We start from the raw sequence: 18,739 nt of genomic DNA, 5'->3' as shown, positions 1-18,739 counted from the left end.
GTGAGTCACTTTCCAGAAACTTTCAAAAGGAGATATTCCGATCCTTGGCTTCGATGATTTTCGTGGGCCAAGTATTCGGTCGGAGTATTTACCAGAGATGATATCCAATCCACAATTCATTGACAGCTGAGCTTGTCTTGCCATTATTATGCAAAAATACTAGCAGTATTTTTGATCCGTATCACATTATCGGACTTCAAGATAACACAAGCCATCCATCCATCCACTCGGCATCTCTCCCGTCCGGCTTCTTCCCTCCATCACCATCGCATCGGCATGCCGGGTCTCACAGCCTTTAACGGAGCACACCTCCGTTACCTGATGGGGCCGATGCACCCGTAGACTTTATTACCCTATAAGATCGCGCAACCCTATCTTTCCCTTCTCCCTGTACGGAATAGTTTGAACTAAGCCTGAAGATTTTTTTTTCCCGTTCCCGCGTTTAGGGCGACTTAATCTTCGGGCCGTTGGGGCAATGCTGGACTCCGTGCAGTCTTTTCTTTGAAACCATGTCGCCATCGTTAGCTATATAAAACTTATCGGTACGCAGTCCTCCGGTCCTAGCCAGTCAGGGCTGGCCCCAAGGTACATACAAAGAAAAAAGCCGGATTGCTATTTGTCCGTGCTTTTGATACGGGATAGAATAACCATATAAGAATAACACCACGGTGGCTCTTGCTCCGTACACCGGCGACTCCAAACAGCATTTTGTACGTACCTTTTTTAACCTCTTAGAATGACAAAATTTGCCACTGTCGAAACTAGGGGTACTCTTATTACTTTATTGCTTTACTACTCCGTATTTACTGTTGCTTTCGTACCTTGTAAGGCTCTGAAGACTAAAGTCCAATGAGTGTGATTGTTCCCACCACATGGTGAAGGTTTTTTTTTTTTTGTGAGATCCGCTTCGATGTGTAGATCATCGGACGGCATATCTCCGGTCTGTCAGGGCTTTTACAGTGGACTTTGGATAGAGGCTGTATTTGCACTTGCTGGTATTTACCAGGAGCTATGATATGACACTGATCTTAGCCTCTCAAGGTCTAGGGTGTCAGAATTTCAAAAGAAGAAATGCGTATTTACCGTGCAATCCAGTATCATTAACAAGGGACCCGAGTATCTCCATCCCCCAGCATACCCAATGAGAACGTAAAAACCATGCAGCCCGGAATATCCGAAGCCATTAGAACAGTTATGTATAGACAACTAGAAAGGTACATTAGACAAGCAAGCCGATCAGCCCAATCCCCGCATCCCAATATGCAACCAACCGCAACATAACCCCTCAAACAACAACCCGCCAAGAGTCAAACGACATGAGCCACAAGGCGTAGAACGACACGCGACCGGGTCTGGATGACAGACGAAGACAAATAGAGCGAGCGAGACCAGATCAACCAGCAGGGATGGGGAGGGCCATGGCGGGGGGAAAACGGACAACCCGGAACGAATACACAGTGGGCGATTAAGTAGTCTCGAACCAGCGAGACCTATGTACGGCACGGCACTAGTATCACCAAATGCAAACACTGGACACCAGCAAATAACAAGCCCTCATTCGTGTGTTCGAGCGATTTAGAAAATCCACCCCAGAATCACCCAGATCGCCAACCCGGCTGCTGCCACAATCCCCGCCACCTTCAGCACTGCAACGGTATCCCCCTGCTTTGCCATCCGTGTTAACCGGCTCGCGCTGCCGCGGAGGTTCGAGGAGAACGAGGAGAAGACTTCATTCTATCATAAAATAAGCATTAGCTGGTGTCCAAGCACGATAACCATAGGAGGGGAAAGACCAACCGAGTGGTCGAGCGTGTTGTGATCATGGGCGTTATCATGGATATCGATCGTGACCGATTTTAGGGCTGATACTTTGCTGGACAGGGAGTTGAGGAGAGCGTTGTTCTGTCTGGGCTCGTTCGTTAGTCACTGATGACCGATATAGCCATAGTTGGTCGTTGAGGAAAAGGGGGACATACTGTTCCCGTTCGTAGGCTTCGCTCATTTTGCTATGCACTGAGTATTTCTTTGCCCTAGATTATTCGCTTAGCGGCTTCGAGAGCGGGTAGGCTTTTTAACGTTCAAGAAAATTATTGCGATAAAATATGGCAAGGTGTCACTGGGGAATTGAAGCGATGACGATGACGCGGACCGAGGATGGCGAACACGTGACATTATCCGGGGATAGGTCGTACTTTGTAAATTTTATGTCTGAACCAAGGTAACATCCGCAGTAGTAAAACGAATTACAATATATTTAGATTATAATTTCATTATGTTACGCTATGTACCCAGGAGAAAGGGAAAAAGAAAAAGAAGTCACCTGAACCTCGAGTGAGGTCACTATTCTATTATGTAGCTCAAAGTGCAAGCATAGAGATGTATCATAAGGTATATGGACTTGAAGGGTGCACCAAATGAACATGAAAAGAAAAAAAGAAACCCCAGACGCTATGCAGGAAAATCAAAATTAATGTGCAAAAAGACCATAAATGGCAAATCACAAGACAGGCCCAACAATATCATCATCTCATAGGCATCAACAACAGGCCCTGGATCGTTTAGACATCCAAAGGGGTGTTATAATATAACAGTTGACACAGGATAGCATAATCATATACAAGTGGGTGGATACAATACTTGGAAGAAGTAGAGAAAAAAAAAAAAGGCAGGGTACAAGTTCGTCAGGGGACCGAAGTCGAGATGCATAAAATGGGGTATTGTTCTTTTGGAAGGGCCGAGGAAGGATCAATAGTAATAAAAGAATCGAGAATCTTTTGTTCATTGTCACCACATGTCGTTATCGTCGTCGTCGTCGAGTTGGACATCGTCACCGAATGCTGAATGCCCATAATGATTATAATACCCGGATCCATAGCCATCACCGTTCTGATAGCCGCTTGAATGTGACCCGTACTGGTCATGCGTTTCATCGCCATAGTCGTACGCTTGAGACTCCTCATAACCGTCACCATATTGTTGTGCCTGATTATGCTCGTTAACACACTTGCGCGGGAAGATTGACGAAGTTCAAGAACTTACCTCTTGGTATCGCTGGTATTGTTGCTGATATTCTTCCTCTTGCCGCTGCTGCTGTCTTTGAGCTGCAGACGTGACTAACGTCATATGCGGATGCATCTGTTGCACCTTGGCTAGATACGAATACATAAAGTTGCTGAGGAGGACTTGGGAGTGCAAAGCCCGTCGCGGATTTGCCAACTTGATATGCGCCATCCTGTAGATAGCTCGTTCCTCGAGAATTGGAAACCGGGTCCACGGATAGTCGACGTCTGGTCGAAGTTCGCGAACTGGAGGATCGGGTGAGAAGTTCCGGGATAAGCTCTTCTTGTGATGACTATCGCTGCTGTTGTGCTTTTTCCTCCCTCCGCCAAAGATAGATGAAAAGAGACTGGATTCCTTCTCCTTCTTTGATTCTCCAGAAGATCTCCTTGTGTTGTCTTTTTTCCTGTCGTCATCCAATTTCAGATCGGGCCTGTCCATGGCGAAGCTCTCGCGCCGTGACTGATTACTACTATCGTCGGAAGACTGATGGGAATTGGTGCTATCGTGGACTTTGTCGACGAATTTGGACTTTATCCTCTTGGCATCGCTGTCCTTGTCCTTCTTCTTTTCTTTATCCTTATCTTTCTCTTCAGTACCTAGTAGCCAGTGCCAACTCGATTTCCGGCTGCCACCCTCGGAATCCTTTCTTTCCTTCGACTTCTTGCTCTCTGACTTGCTTTCTGATTTACGGTCGTCCGAGAAGGTGGGGATGAAGGACAGGCTATCGGTCCGAGTTGTGTTTCCTGGGAGCGCTTGCGGGTTGTTGGCGAAATCGTTGAGGTTTGATGTGTTGTCTTTACCGTGTTGGCGTGATTGAGCTGAGCTCTTTCTTGGTAGAAAACTCGACGAGGACTCGGATCCTCGTCCGGAAGATTTCCTTTGTTGTTGCGAAGTCTGACTGGCAGACCGGTTACTATTAGCGGACGGTGTCTCCACGGCTCCTGAAACTTTTCGCTCAGGACTTGACCGTCCATTGGAATCGACACGAGGTTGCCCTTGTCGGGACTGCAAAGGTTTGCCAAGCTCTGTCGCATGGGCCTGAGCTTGTGCGTTGCTCTCTGGCGGAGGTTGGGAAGAAGCTGTGGTAGGGGTAGAGCTGGAGCTGGAAACGGGCTCTTGCGCAGGAGTAGTTGGGGGTGACTTGGACTTTGCCTGGGCACGCGTGGCAGAAGGGGTAGGGTCCGTGGAAACCCGTGTGAGGCCCAGTATTGGTTGATCGGCGGACGAGGTAACAATCGACGGCAATGACTGATCTGATTCGGATGTCTTGGCGAACCTTCGAGGCCGATCCCCTTTTTTCACGCTACCAGCTTTTCTGTACTGCGTTCGGGTCGACCGACGAAGACCGGGTGCCTGTGGCATCGGAGGCAAGATTGGCTTGTCTTCATCGGCGCCAATGGAGAGACCCTGCATGCCATCCAGAGACAACTTGTTTGGTTTTTTTTTATCATCCACCATGGACTCTAGTTCGAGCAGGTTAGGGCTCATATGATCCTGTTTTGACTGGGATCGTTTCCGTTCCAACCGCTCCGCCCCGTCCGTATACCCTTGAGAACTATCAATCTCCCTCGATAGCATCGACCGCTTGCGCCGTAGTCCGCTCGCAGATCCCGGACCCTCCGGACTCAAGCTCGCAAAGTCGGTGGATCTGCGCTTGATGCGTTCCGACCTGCTTTCAAGGAAAGACCTAAACTCCATGGGTGCCAGTTCGGGGTGCAAGCGGGCTGGAACCCAGAATAGCCGCGAAGCATCATTTTCGTCATCGGAGGGAGAGGGTGCCACGGAGGGGGAGAAGTCGGGAAGGTCGGGATCGCTGGTCGCTACCGCATCCATGGACATGCGGCGGATGGCTGCCAAATTATTTAGTTCCTGAGCCACGGCTGCTGGATTGGATTCGTAATCGACGTCGTTGAGGGGAAAGGATGTTGTCGCCGTGTCGGTCTTGGAGGACCCGGGAGACGCCGGGCTGCTCTCGCGGTCAAAAGACTTGCGGGTGACAAGGGGCGGCGGTCGAGGCTGTCCATTTACCTGCCGCTGATTATTGATTTCATTCAGGTGGCTTTGCAGCTGCACTGATTGGGGTGAGGTTGGGGATGCCGATCCAGCGAGGTTAGGGGGAATTGTCGTGATGGATTCGCTGAGCGGGGAGGAAATGTAGCTAAGGCGCCTCGAATCCCGTTTATCGTATTCATCGTCGTCGTACATGTGTCCAATGGCTTCGGTAACATGGTGACTCGGGTCACTAATTGACAGGTGAGGCCCGTGGCCTCTCCGCGTTGCATATCCTCCGCCAGCTTCAGCGGCGCTCGTTGAAGAATCCTGTAGAGACAAAGAACTGGTGAGACAGAGTTTCTTCGCATCCATGGAGATTATAATGGCTCTTTGTAGCCATCTCCTTCTCTGCCATGGACAGACAGACCGGACCACGGGTGCAAGTATAGGGAAAGGGTGTATGTGTGTGAATGACAGGGAACCCGGAAAGTTTAAGAAAAATGATCGTACCTGCATTAGAGAGAACAAACAGAACCGGAATCGAACACGCTAGAGGACGAAGATATGCGAGAAATCGGCGAGATTGACGGGGAGGGGCAGCAGGATGCTCGCTCGAGATCGGGAGGTCAATGTACCACCTGGGCCGGAAGACAGCGAAGGAGAAGGGTCATCGAAGCGGGGAACACGAGTCGACGGCGAGGCACATCCACGGGTACGAAGGAAAGGGAACGGTGTTGAAAGCTAGGCATCCGGCGCCTGTGATGATAAACTCCCTATATTAAAAAGAAGTAGAAGTAGATATAGGATGAAGAGGGAAGAAAAAAAGAGACGGAAAGGAAGAGATGGCAGTGGTGTGGAGGCAGAGGAAGGGAAGGGGAGAGAAAGAAGGACGGAGAATGGAACGATGGGTTATGGGCGGAGGAGGGAAAAAGAGAGCCTGACTCGCTTTGGAACTACCAGCCAAGAGATCTGAGATTTCGTCGATTTTTTTTTATTTTCTATTTTTCTTCGAATCGGTCAATTAAAAAGCAATAATCGATTCTGGTTCGTTTATTTTTCATTTGTGCAGCGCAGGTCGTTCCTGGCGCTGGTCTGTGGTTCACCTCCTCCGGACTCCGGAGGGAGTAACTATTCTCTACTAGTATCTTAGTATCTTCAGCTCAGCTCAGCTGGAGGTCCCGGTGGAATTCCTCGGACTGGTCTGGATCGTTTCTCGAATTCTTCAAGCTGGGAATTTTATTTGACAATTCCTTTTTTCTGCAACCTGTTCTGCAACAATTATTGCAACATCGCGGTATGCCGGACTAGCCCTTTGCTCATGGTTCGCTGTGGCTGGTGACCATCACCACCTCAGTACTTCGCACGCGCTTCCTTCCCTTTTTCAGCATATATTGTTTGCCATTCCTTACTACTTACTGCTGTTCCCTTCGTCTTTCTTTTCTTTTTCTTTCTCCTTACCATTAAATATGCATGATGAACAGGAGACTATCACATAGGGTTGCGATCGAATTTCTACTTCCAAGATCAAACCACATGGAGAAAACGAGAGAACTCTTGGTCTTGGTCTTATACTCAAAAGAAACGCTCAGTGGTAAGCACAAAACGATAACTGCCGGAGAATTTCCCTGCTCAATACAGATGACTCAACCCAGCGCCATGGTCCCATGAAAATCGAACAAAAACGAATAGAGTCCAAAACAATAAGAAAAGATTCATTGGTATCATTTCGAAAATACAGAGAGCGCATTCAAGATGCGTCGACGTAGTTGCTAAATCCCTCGTTAGTAATGTCCAATAAAGGTACAGCATAGAGCGAAAAGGTGCTTACCTAGGGAAAATGCCGACCCGGTCCCCAATGCGCCCCGTCCACCAATCCTCCGATTTATCCGTCCGCTTCAAGATCGTGATGATATCTCCCTTCCTGAATCCCAAATCGCCTTCTTGGTCCGCATCAAAGGTATATAGGGCAATTGCTTGGTCCTGTCGCAGTGCCGAAGAGCCTCCGGTCTTTTGCCCAAAGACCGGCTTTGGCGCCGTGGGCCGGCTGGGTTTGCGGTCTGAGTAGACATAGTCTTCCTCGAATGGTGCGGTGTTACTGCGACTGCGGCTGTAGGAGTCATATGCGGGGGATCGAGTGGTGTAACTCCGTTCTAGGCCACCTGCTCCCATAGGACGGTCATAACCCTCGTCGGCCCATGTGTTCGCACGGCGAGGTCGGTCGCGATACTCGTAGTCATCCATACTGTCCCTGTCCCGCATGCCCATCCTAGGCCGAGATCGTTGAGTACCTTCACCATACGCAGTGCCTCGGCGGCCCTCCCAGACAACATCGTCATGGGACTGGTCGTAAACCGGAATGTCGTTGTACATTTCATCGCCGTACATGCGATTATTACCGGCAAACGCACGCGAGTTCAAGATGCTCATGAGAGGGGCTGCAGAAGGCGGCGGTCGAATCGTTCCGCTCAAGAGCTGACGCGCAGAAACCCGGCTGCTGTAGAGCTTCTCGTTGGCATCCTTGCGTTCCACCAACATGCTACCTTCCAAGCTAACACCGGCGAAAAGACCCTTCGTCTTAGAGTATGAGAAAATACCTGCGACACCCCTGGTGCTGGCGGCACCCGCAGCTTCTGCATTTCGCCCGACGGGTCCTGCGGCGATCGACACATTACCACCCAGAGTCAAAGTCCCGACTTGCGAAAATGTTCTGACCGCAGCCGCATCGTTCAGAATGAAAACAAAGTCTGTCAGCTCGAATCCAATCTGACCACCAAACCCGGCACCCGCGGTCGCGATAGCAGATGGGGCAGACCAGGTGCCATCTGCTAGACGGGCGATTACAACTCCCGATCCAAAGCGACCAGAACCCAAGAAACCGGCTTTCAGAACCGTAAGAATTGCGAGACCCTATGGATGTGGCTGTCAGTTAGGCCCGGGGATGCGCATGTGAAGCGATGATGAGGAAAGATGGAAATTCAAGCTCACCTTTGCATTGGCAAGAATTTCCGGAGGAATGACTTTATCAGGGCCAAATGCTTGCTTTGGATCTATGAAGGAAGCAAGAATCTTGCCTGCCTTCTTGCATTCGCCTGGTTAAAGAGAATGTGGTCAGCTCATGTCATCCCAGTTAATTTGCGGGGAAGGTGGATGGGACCGGGACAGGTACGTACTGCTCAAAGACGAAGGGAGCGGATTGTGTATCCCGAGAGGCATATTGACGCTGCTCAGGGGGTAAAGAGGAAGAGAGGTGAGCAGTAGTGGGAGGTAAGGGAAGATAGAGGAAAGGAAGATGAGAGGTGATAATAAAAACGGTTGCGATGGAGTTCGCGCCGGGACCGTCGAGGGGGGCGACCGGAAGTGGGATAGATTGACCTGACGGCTGACAAGTCCGAACACCGCCCAGCTATACAAAGTATGAGGAGACTTTTTGTTATCTAAATTTGATATCTAAAGAATAAATGTAGAAAGAAGTATTTGCATTCAATCTGTTCTTTATATTCTCTGTATTCCGAGCACTCCGGAGCATGGAGAAAGTGAAAATATCAAAAAGACAAGGCTGGGATTTAGTAAAATAAAGTGTTATTGTGGCTGAGCAGGAACCTAAGAGTCTGGAGTAGCGTTTGCTCGTGTAGCTGTCCAGAATCTTTGCTTGCCTTTCCTCTAGTGACTGCAATGTTGATATTGAGGCTAATAACGTCTGACAGTTGTTGGCATCTTTACTCGAGTCAGCGTTCTGAGGGTCAAACTCGCAAATACCTGATAGACACCTGAGGCCTAAAGGAACAGCACCGCCACAAGCAAGCTCCGGGTTCCAGCCACACGGTACATAATGACATTGACTCCGTGCATTAATTATGGCCTGAATTCAAAACCATCCCTGTTTCAAGTCATTGGTATATAGCAGGACAATGAATTCAATGATGTTATGAAACAGATGCTTCTAATTGCCTACCTCTAAACTGTTGAAAATGGCTACAGGTTCGGTCTAAGCTTGAAAACCAACTCCCGATTGATGAAAGCAAACTAATATCGGGCTCTATTCAGTACGAATCTGCGTCTGCGGGGATGAGGGCACTGGCAAGTCCAGTCTCATCACGTCCCTGGTGAAGGGCGTGTTTGTGACTCACAAGATCCAGCCTATTCTACCCCAGATCACGATCCCTCCCACCATTGGAACCCCGGAGAATGTCACGACGACGACGGTAGTCGACACCTCCGCCCTACCGCACGAACGCAGCAGTCTGGCTAGGGAAATCCGCAAAGCAAATGTGATTCTGCTGGTATACTCAGATCATTACAGTTATGAAAGAGTGGCGCTATTCTGGTTACCATACTTCCGGTCTCTGGGAGTTAACGTGCCTGTGGTGCTGTGCGCTCACAAGGCGGATCTCGGGTCGGACCACAGTGAAACCCAGGTTATCGAGGATGAAATGCTGCCATTGATGGCGGAGTTCAAGGAGATCGACTCGTGCATCAGGGCTAGTGCTCGAGAACACCGTAATGTCAACGAGGCTTTTTTCCTCTGTCAGAAGGCCGTTACTCATCCGATTGCGCCGTTGTTCGATTCGAAGGAGTCGTCTCTGAAGCCCGCAGCGGTTGCAGCATTGCAGCGCATCTTCTACCTCAGCGATAAGGACCGGGATGGCTATCTTTCGGACAAGGAAATCAAGGACTTCCAAATGAGATGCTTCGAGAAAGCACTGAGCGAGGAGGATTTGGTCCACATCAAGGAAACCATCCAGAAGACGTATCCCGCTTCCGTGGCCCCGTCGGGAGTCGATTGCAGGGGCTTCATCCACTTGAACAAGTTATATGCGGAGAAAGGACGTCATGAAACTGTCTGGATTATCCTGCGTGCGTTTCAGTATACCGACAATCTCTCGTTGCAGGAGAACTTTCTTCACCCCCGGTTCGAGGTCCCTTCATTCGGGTCTGCAGAATTGTCGCCAGAAGGCTACCGATTCTTCGTGAATCTCTTCCTTTTGTCAGACAAAGATAATGACGGTGGTCTCAACGATGCCGAACTGGCGTCCTTGTTTGCACCCACGCCCGGATTGCCCGCTTCATGGGCGGATGGTTCATTCCCCTCATCGACAGTCCGCAACGAAGCCGGTCATGTCACTCTCCAGGGGTGGCTTGCGCAGTGGAGTATGACTACTTTTACATCTCCCAAAACGACCTTGGAATATCTCGCCTACCTAGGATTCGAATCCTCGGACCGAAGCAATCCGTCAACGACCGCAGCGTTAAAAGTCACACGGCCGCGCAAGCGTCGGCGGCGTCCGGGGCGCGTCGGACGAAACGTCGTCCTCGGCCATGTGCTAGGTCCCCCAGGTTCCGGCAAGTCTGCGCTTCTGGATGCCTTCTTGTCGCGCGGGTTTAGCCCTACCTACCACCCGACTATCAGACCTAGGACTGCGGTGAATACGGTCGAACTGCCCGGAGGCAAGCAATGCTATCTAATCCTGGATGAACTAGGTGAGCTGGAACCGGCCATCCTCGAGAACCAAGCGAAGCTCTTGGATCAGTGCGACGTGATTGCATACACCTATGACTCGTCGGACCCCGATTCCTTCGCCTACATTCCAGCATTGCGTGCAAAATATCCTCATCTGGAAGAACTCCCGAGCGTATTCATTGCCCTCAAGGCCGATCTAGACCGGACCACCCAACGAGCCGAGTATCAGCCACACGAATATACAGCGCTCTTGAACATGCCGAGTCCACCGCTCCATGTTAGTGCCACTTGGAGTTCCATCCAGGAGGTATTCGTGCACATTGCCGAGGCGGCGATGGAGCCCAGCACCGCATTTCCCCGAAGTGAAGAGGAGGACGAAGGTAAATGGATGGCTTGGGGGATTGCCCTTGGAGCGGTAGTATGTGCGGGGGCTGCTGCAGTTATGATCTGGCGACGAGTAAGCGGCAGTGGAGTCTGAATCTTTTATCTAGATACCCGTTGGGATTCTCTTTTTTGTTTCATTTATATTGCTTGTTAGTTGAGACTGATATATGGAGTACAAGGTATTTCTTCAAGTATTGAGAATGAACAGAGAATGGCTTTGGCCTCCTGTTGCCGCCGTATTGTATAAGGGCGAATTCGCATATGAGCACAGTCTTAGATTACTTCTTCATTACATAGTCGGCTGTGATCTATCCGGGCCCCAGATTTGACGATAATCGATATTACAGCCGACAATCATCTTCCTAGTCTGGAAATTGGAGGCTGGAGCTATACGCTATGCTCTAACCCGCCTTGACAGCTCAGGATGCGGCCCGGGGGACTCCATAGTAAAATGTATTGAAATTAATGGAGCATACCACAATGGGTTAAGATCATAAAACAATATGGCTTTTAGACAGATATTCCATAGTACAATAGCACGTACTCCGTAGTATTCTCTCCAGTACTGCTGCTTCTCCACATTCGAACTGAACTCTTGCCCCGCCCGCCGTCAGGAACCGAAAGTCTCGCTCTCGGGGGCCTGTGCAATCTCCGTATCCCAGTCCTTCTCTCTTGACTTCCCCTAACAGACTCCCTGGTCATTCTTTCTGACCCTAGACACTCCTTTCGGCCGTTTAATTCGTATAATATTCTTTATTTGCCCCCCGTATATGGATTACTTGCATTAGAACGCGCACAGCTTGAGTTGCCTTCTGCTTGACTTCGCCCCATTCATCTCCGCAGCGAGCTTCGAACGACGTTAGACCTGGCCACCACGCGCGACGGTCTGTTCCTCTGTCGACATAATAAACATATACCAACGACGTTTTCTTGCATCTGATTATATTATTTTCATTCGTCGAAAGAGATCTTGAGCATAGCGACCCAGGCTGCACCACCGCGAGGTGCTGCTCTTGGGAACCCCGTTGCGATCGCGTGACGGAGTAGAGACATTCGCCCGAATATTGTCAATACTGGGTGGTGTTTTCCTGGATAAAAACTGGGGGATATATTTACAGGCGGTTCCTGGTGGTGTGGTTGCAACCATGTTGTAAGGATTATTCCCTCTTCCCTCACAAGACGTCATCTGTTGTTTTGTCTATTCTGCGAATGTTCCAGACAGCACACAGTGAATAGCAGCATCAAGCACTTTGATGGCCTATCCAAAATGGTATCCATATACTGTGAATGGTTTTTAGCTTTGCTAACTGATCTCTTCAACGGCAGTGTTCTTCCACCGCCGCCGCCGCGTTATACCATCCCAGTTGCGTATGCAGCTGGGGCTTCAAATGGTATGCCTGTGCCAGTCGTCGAGACGAATAATGTCATCAGCCATCCTGAGGATGGATGCCCGTTGCAGGTGGGAGAAGGTAGCGTTTACTCTGCTGAGCCTTACGTGTAGTTGCATCTGGGCATAAGTTCGCTAACACTACGGGTTCGAATAGGAACATACCACCTCAGAGATGACCTACACCTAGCGACTCCCCCTCCACATCCATCCGAAGCACCTGTCTTGAATCCCAATCCTCTTGCGACTGGTCCAACGCCGCCAACGTCGGGGGTCAAGCTGTCTCTGGTCAATGTCAATAGTGCCAACAAGAATCGCCCATTTGCTTCAAAAGAGAACGTCATGGCCCCGGTTTTTGGAGAAGGAAACCCCGCGCTTGTCTCTCCGGCTACCAAAGACTCTCTCAAGAGGCGGAAACCGAAGAACAACATCATCAAGAGTAGCTCCTCATTTGTTTCGCGCGTCATCACCCACGAGTCCATTACGAAGAAACTGAACGATCGAAACCCGGATGGCCTTTTTGCCTTTGCAAACATCAATCGCGCTTTCCAATGGCTGGATCTCAGTTCCGAAAAGAAAGAAGAATCACTCGCCAAGATCCTCTTCACCAAGGCGCATATGCTGTGCCACGACGTTAACGAGATGACAAAGAGCCCGAGTCACGTCGATGTCGTTATGGGTTCGTCAGCTGGCGATATTATCTGGTACGAACCTATTTCGCAACGTTACGCGCGCATTAACAAAAACGGCTGCATCAACAACTCCCCGGTGACTTACATCAAATGGATACCCGGGTCGGAAAACTTGTTTATGGCTGCGCATTCAAATGGGCAACTGGTTGTCTACGATAAAGAGAAGGAAGATGCTCCTCTCACTTCGGAGCCTGGCAGTCTTGCAGAGGAAGCCGTGAAATCATCTGGTCGGCAGCCGATGCAAATACTCAAGTCGGTCACTTCGAGGAACCAAAAGACCAACCCAGTCTCGTTATGGAGACTAGCTGGTCATAAGATCTGTCAATTTGCATTTTCACCTGACCGTCGACACCTGGCTATCGTTCTTGAAGATGGTTCATTGCGAGTTATGGATTACCTTAAGGAAGAGTGAGTTTACCGAGGTCCGATATGATCATCATTCGCTAACACATAGCAGAGTTCTGGACATCTTCCGCAGCTACTACGGTGGCTTAATCTGTGTCTGCTGGTCACCCGATGGCAAATACATCGTGACCGGCGGCCAGGACGATTTGGTAACGATCTGGTCATTCCCGGAGCGCAAAATCATCGCAAGATGCCAGGGCCACAATTCCTGGGTCTCTGCGGTTGCGTTTGACCCCTGGCGGTGCGATGAAAGGACATACCGATTCGGAAGCGTTGGTGACGACTGCAGACTTCTCCTATGGGATTTCAATGTTGGCATGCTTCACCGTCCCAAAGCGCATCAAGCCAATCCTCGCCAGCGCACGAGTATGGTTGCATCCAGTGTGCACCATGTTCGTCATCGAGCGGATAGCACAGGAAACCGAGTGAGATCCGATTCTCAGCTTACATCGGACACCCATGACACCGTAGACCAAACTGTCCGACATCAGGTTGAGCCCAGATCGCGGACTGGTCTATTACCGCCAATTATGGTACGTTAAGTGCGGAATGTGTGTACTCTTGAAACGCCACGCTAACCCTCTGATCATAGTCTAAGATCGTTGGATCCGACCCGATCTGCTGGCTAGGCTTCCAAGAAGACTGTATCATGGCATCCTCTCTCGAAGGTATAATTTCCCCCCCCCCCCCCCCAATCCACATTACCGAGTACGATTCTAACGGGAATATCAAAAGGTCACATCCGCACCTGGGACCGATCCCGAGAAGGCGTTAACGAGAACCATCACGGCTATTCCTCATCCCCAGATATAAGCGCCACTGCCACCGGGTCAGGATCTGGACCTGGCGAGTCGGGTAATTGGATTTGAACACCAAAAGTCGACCACCTCAAGTTTTGGATTGTAAATATGCTTGCATGTACTATATGTGCACCTGGATTATATACTTATATACCCCTATTCAATGGATTTTGAGATTGTATTATGCTCTGTGTGGATAAGTAGCCCAGTCTGCAATCTCGCGTCAAAACCAACTCTTCTGGACTACAACCGTAGTCCACCCCGCAAATAGTAAAAAGCTAGTCACTTGCTCCATCATGCCGAGCAAACGAAGCATCAGTCCGCGCCAGATATCTGAACGCGCGATCAATCTCAGAATCATCACAGCGCACATGATACGATCCCCTGCAAACAAGTCGACGATCCTCAGTCAAATCTTGATGATACTCATAGAACATAAAGGTAGTAGCATAGACCAACAAACCCCAGCATCTCCCGGATTCCGTGTTGGCATGGTCGAGAGTATTCTCGAGGTCCTTCATCGTGAGCCACAAGTCTTCAACCTCGTTGGTTTCAGCGTCACAGTTGGCTTTGGCAACGGTCACGATGTGGTCGACAAGCCCTTGGCGACCTGGGCTTGGGGCTAGATATCCTGGGACATGGCGATGGCGCTGGATACGGAGAGTGAGTGTATCGGGGTTCGGTTGTGGTCGGGGTTGTGAGTCTGGCGTGACTGCGAAGCCTTTGAATGCGGGGAAGTAGTGGGCGAGGATGCCTGATGCTACTGCTTTCACGGCATCTGCGGAGAAGGGGAGTCTTCGACTGACTGGACTAGAATATCGAGGATGTAGAAAGAGAGGTATGTTGCCATGTTTGTATGTTCGAATTGGTTAGGCGATTTTTTAGATCCTGGGAGATGGAAACTGAGGTCTGGGGCTTCTTCTGTCTCATCCAATTCCGCCCGGGGATCATAATGTGTTTGTTGAATCCTGCCGCCAGTTGAAGGGTTCATAGAAGGCGAGCAAGCTATGGCATCGTTTGCCTGCGGTGGAAATATCCCCATTGCCGTGCCAGGAACCAAAACCACCGGCCCGACCTCTGCTCCAGTGCAATCTTTTGGTCAGCAAGCGACAGTTCAATGGCGAACAAGTTGGTCCTGCTGGTCAATGGAGCCACTCCAGAATCCAGTATGGATATACTCCAACGTCTGGTTTCCAAGTGTGATCCAGCTAGCTTTGATCGTGGAAATCAGGATGTGATGGATCCAGAATACCGCGAGGCTGTCAAGCCGGATCCCGACCAGTTTGCCACGAACTTCCACCCCGCTGATTATGGCCTCATTAAGCATATTGAGCAAATCCTTCTCCCTAGTATCTGCAGCAAGGAAGACACACACGAAAGCTCCACGCGGAACTCCACGAGTTTAATGTGAGTTGAAGCATGCTTCTCTTGCCAGTCAGTCAACTAACTTGCTTGATAGGCTTATTCAGGGCCATCTGGTCTGTTCCACAAGCATGTTGACACCCCAAGCTCTGAGAAACAGGTTGGTTCTCTGGTGGTGTGTCTGCCCTCTCCATTCGAGGAGGTGGTTTGATTGTGCAGCACCATGGCCAGAAAGTCAAGTTCGACTGAAGTGCCAGAAGTGTTTCCACCATCCAATGGGAAACCTTCTACAGTGGCTGCGAGCATGAGATCAAAACTATCACTGAAGGTGGTCGGATCACCCTCACTTACAGTCTATACGTTACAGAGCCCCAGCCCCAGAGAGACATGCCTGTTCTGGATCCAAAGGATCTTCCCTTGTATGACTGGATCAAGGACATTCTCAAATGACCCGGCTTTCTGCAATAAATTATGTACAATCCCCATCTCATTCTCTAACATGCGTGCGTTAACACGAGGTTAGGTGATGTACTTCGTTTTCCCTGCTCCCACGCGTATCCGCAAGCTCCGGAGTATGATCGCTCTCAGCTCCCAAGTATTGAAGGCGGCTGATCTGGTGCTCTATTCCATCCTCATCGAGGTTGCCATCCCCCCGATCCTGGAAAAGGATGGGATGTATGGAACCGAAAATCAGGGCCTGGGGATTCAAGAATATTACTCTGAATGTGAAGAGGTCTATGATGCGAATCTTCTGATAAATTGCCTGGGGATTGGGGACTCCGAACACATGGACTTCAGGGAAGGTCAATTGATGTCATTGATCACTGATTGTTTCGCTGAGCTTGACCGCTATCGGAAACTTTTGATTATTGCCCGGCGAATTGCAGACATGCATGAGCTCCATGAGTACGCACGGTAGAACTATCTGCCTTTGAATTCCAATGATTTCTATGACCAACCATCATCACTTGTCGGATCACGTGTTCGGTCATACACTGTCAGTGATCATGAAGTTGGCGAGAAGGGGGAATTTGACGAGATGAGTATCCAACGTTGTCCTCGAGTCTACAGATAGCTTAACTTGATCTATTCCAGGTAATTCAAAGGTGTGCCTGCGTACTCCTTGCCTGGAATCACCTGGATCACGGAGCGCAAGCATAAAGAGATGGCCTTCACCCACCTTGCGTACGGTAACCAAGCTTCAAATAAAACACGATACTGCTGCACGGCGACCTTGTCGGTGATTTCTCCGGCGAGTCAAGGAAACATTCCCCCTTAGGCAGAGAGAGTTGAATGGACGGCGTATGTTAGGGCATAGCTTACGTGAAGAATGACAGAGCGAAACAAGATGTTCTCGATGAAACCTGCAGCGTTGTTGGAATGTTACAAGGAATATATCGAACCTGGTCATCTGATTCGCCAACTATTGCAAGGGTATTTAGAAAGAAAGAAAAGAAAAAAAAACTGAATCGAAATATGAGCCATGTGATCAATCTTGCAGCTCTGCCAAATTCAAGCTCACTCATACCTTAACCCCAAACTTAGGAGCCACAGGAGCAAGCTAGCCTCACAAGAAAAGCATACCACTAATGCTGAACGCATGCAGAACTTTTTTTCGACGGAAATCGCCATTTTCAAGAACATTCTCCAACACCACCTACCCAACTCTCCCAACAGAAACACATATCATAGAGGATACCTTGCGCTATTATAAACCAGACCAATACTACCCTGTCAACATTGGAGATGGATATGAAGCCAGATACCAGATTACAGGAAAACCAGACTACGGCGCCTACTCAACAAGTAATCAATTCAACCAATGCAGCGATCTTTTTAAGAAAATCATAGGGACGATAAGTACAAAGTCCTGAAAATTTCAATATACCTCGTCCTGCAGCCGATGTGCATGACTCTTCTTGAGATGATGGGGCTGAATTCGGAGCCGTTCAATATTCCTTTGCTCAAAATAACGCCGAGGATTTTGTTGGCGCTGGCTTTTTTGCATACGGAGGTTGGGGTTGTTCATACCGGTATCACCTTCCTCTCTCCTCTTATCATACTTTTGGAAAGCCGTTTCTTACTAAAGCTAAACCTAAAATCAACAATCTAATGCCCAGGATCGAAAATGAAACCATGCTATCAGACTTCGCCAAAGCAGAAGCCAATAGCCCCAGCCCCCGGAAGATAATCAACGACTCGCGCAACGTCTACAAAATCCATCGATTCCGCAGTCCAAAGAGCTACGGCTTCCGAATGCTTTTTGACTTTGGCGCGGCACGGATCGGAAAGGTGCATGACACTGGGCCGTTCGTGCAACCGCATATCTACAGAGCGTCGGAGATCATTTTCGAGATGCCGTGGGGGAGTGAGGTGGATATTTGGAATTCGGGATGCTTGGTAAGTGCCCTTTACCTCTGCATCAGGTCCTTATATGGAAACTGATATTGTAGATATGGGACCTCTTCGAAGGAACACATCCGTTTAATGACACATTCGACACTAATGGCGGCCATGACCCGTTCAGACATCTCGCGCTTATGACTGCCTTGCTTAGACCACCGTTTAGTGAATTCCGTAACGAAGTGAGACGACGGAGCAATGTCTTAGTGCCAGCGGTAAGCACATGTCTTCGAGCTTTACTTAAAGTCCAAAAGCTGATGTCAGTATACTAGGCGCCTGGATTGAGTATGAAGAAGCACCCATTCCGACAGTTTTGTTAGAGTCTGGAATGGCGACTCTCTGGAAAAGAGAAAGGGGAGTTTTATTCAATTCATGGAATATATGGTCAAGTGGTTGCCGGAAGAGCGCAAGACGGCGAAGCAGCTGCTTGAGGATCCGTGGTTGGCAGAGTCGTGATCCCATACTGTTCGAATTGTTTCGCTGCAGGAAAATTGTATCACTGAAATTTACCACAACCAACTGCGTTAACTACTCTGCTGGGATCTAGTAATTCTATGAAAAAAACAAACGGGTATGCCGGGGAGTACAGGCTACTACGCTGCGGAGTACTCCAGAGGTATCCATACCAGGAACAATCAATTCCTCTTATCATAATAATAACCGAACTAGAAATATCTCATAATTATCAAAAACCTCCAGCGGTATCCCTTCTAATACATCGTGTCCCATAATCGCTGACCAGCCCTCAAAAGACCAAAGTCACCGGACCCGTAGAAACCTGTGTTGTGTTGCAGTC

At 49.4% G+C, this 18,739-nt stretch overlaps 7 protein-coding genes across 7 annotated transcripts; 4 read left to right on the top strand and 3 right to left on the bottom strand.

Moving 5' to 3' along the window:
* Positions 1-1,575: 1,575 nt before the first annotated feature.
* ACHE_80574S (SNARE domain- containing protein) lies at positions 1,576-2,002 on the bottom strand (the record flags this gene model as incomplete). The annotated part of the gene is made up of 3 exons (XM_043283959.1): positions 1,576-1,734; positions 1,798-1,906; positions 1,977-2,002. The coding sequence occupies 3 exons, from the start codon at positions 2,000-2,002 to the stop codon at positions 1,576-1,578; spliced, it is 294 nt and encodes a 97-aa protein (XP_043141187.1).
* Positions 2,003-2,784: 782 nt separating this feature from the next.
* On the bottom strand, positions 2,785-5,568 carry ACHE_80573S (putative telomere silencing protein Zds1; the record flags this gene model as incomplete). Its single annotated transcript, XM_043283958.1, has 3 exons — positions 2,785-2,982; positions 3,040-5,379; positions 5,563-5,568. 3 exons carry the CDS (start codon positions 5,566-5,568, stop codon positions 2,785-2,787), a joined length of 2,544 nt encoding a protein of 847 aa, XP_043141186.1.
* A 1,231-nt stretch (positions 5,569-6,799) lies between these two features.
* On the bottom strand, positions 6,800-8,265 carry ACHE_80572S (SYLF and SH3 domain-containing protein; the record flags this gene model as incomplete). Its single annotated transcript, XM_043283957.1, has 4 exons — positions 6,800-6,821; positions 6,881-7,959; positions 8,038-8,141; positions 8,223-8,265. The coding sequence occupies 4 exons, from the start codon at positions 8,263-8,265 to the stop codon at positions 6,800-6,802; spliced, it is 1,248 nt and encodes a 415-aa protein (XP_043141185.1).
* Positions 8,266-9,020: 755 nt separating this feature from the next.
* gem1 (ERMES complex Ca(2+)-binding regulatory GTPase GEM1) lies at positions 9,021-10,988 on the top strand (the record flags this gene model as incomplete). The annotated part of the gene is made up of 2 exons (XM_043283956.1): positions 9,021-9,030; positions 9,097-10,988. 2 exons carry the CDS (start codon positions 9,021-9,023, stop codon positions 10,986-10,988), a joined length of 1,902 nt encoding a protein of 633 aa, XP_043141184.1.
* A 1,159-nt stretch (positions 10,989-12,147) lies between these two features.
* ACHE_80570A (WD40 repeat domain-containing protein) lies at positions 12,148-14,247 on the top strand (the record flags this gene model as incomplete). The annotated part of the gene is made up of 6 exons (XM_043283955.1): positions 12,148-12,164; positions 12,221-12,363; positions 12,439-13,381; positions 13,431-13,911; positions 13,971-14,046; positions 14,114-14,247. The coding sequence occupies 6 exons, from the start codon at positions 12,148-12,150 to the stop codon at positions 14,245-14,247; spliced, it is 1,794 nt and encodes a 597-aa protein (XP_043141183.1).
* Positions 14,248-15,295: 1,048 nt separating this feature from the next.
* On the top strand, positions 15,296-15,848 carry ACHE_80569A (uncharacterized protein; the record flags this gene model as incomplete). The annotated part of the gene is made up of 2 exons (XM_043283954.1): positions 15,296-15,585; positions 15,638-15,848. 2 exons carry the CDS (start codon positions 15,296-15,298, stop codon positions 15,846-15,848), a joined length of 501 nt encoding a protein of 166 aa, XP_043141182.1.
* Positions 15,849-17,676: 1,828 nt separating this feature from the next.
* On the top strand, positions 17,677-18,263 carry ACHE_80568A (uncharacterized protein; the record flags this gene model as incomplete). Its single annotated transcript, XM_043283953.1, has 3 exons — positions 17,677-17,940; positions 17,994-18,158; positions 18,216-18,263. 3 exons carry the CDS (start codon positions 17,677-17,679, stop codon positions 18,261-18,263), a joined length of 477 nt encoding a protein of 158 aa, XP_043141181.1.
* Positions 18,264-18,739: the final 476 nt, after the last annotated feature.

The sequence above is a fragment of the Aspergillus chevalieri genome, chromosome 8 (assembly GCF_016861735.1).
Source record: "Aspergillus chevalieri M1 DNA, chromosome 8, nearly complete sequence".
In the NCBI taxonomy this organism is placed as follows: Eukaryota; Fungi; Ascomycota; class Eurotiomycetes; order Eurotiales; family Aspergillaceae; genus Aspergillus; species Aspergillus chevalieri.
This window is presented reverse-complemented; position numbering and strand designations above follow the sequence as displayed.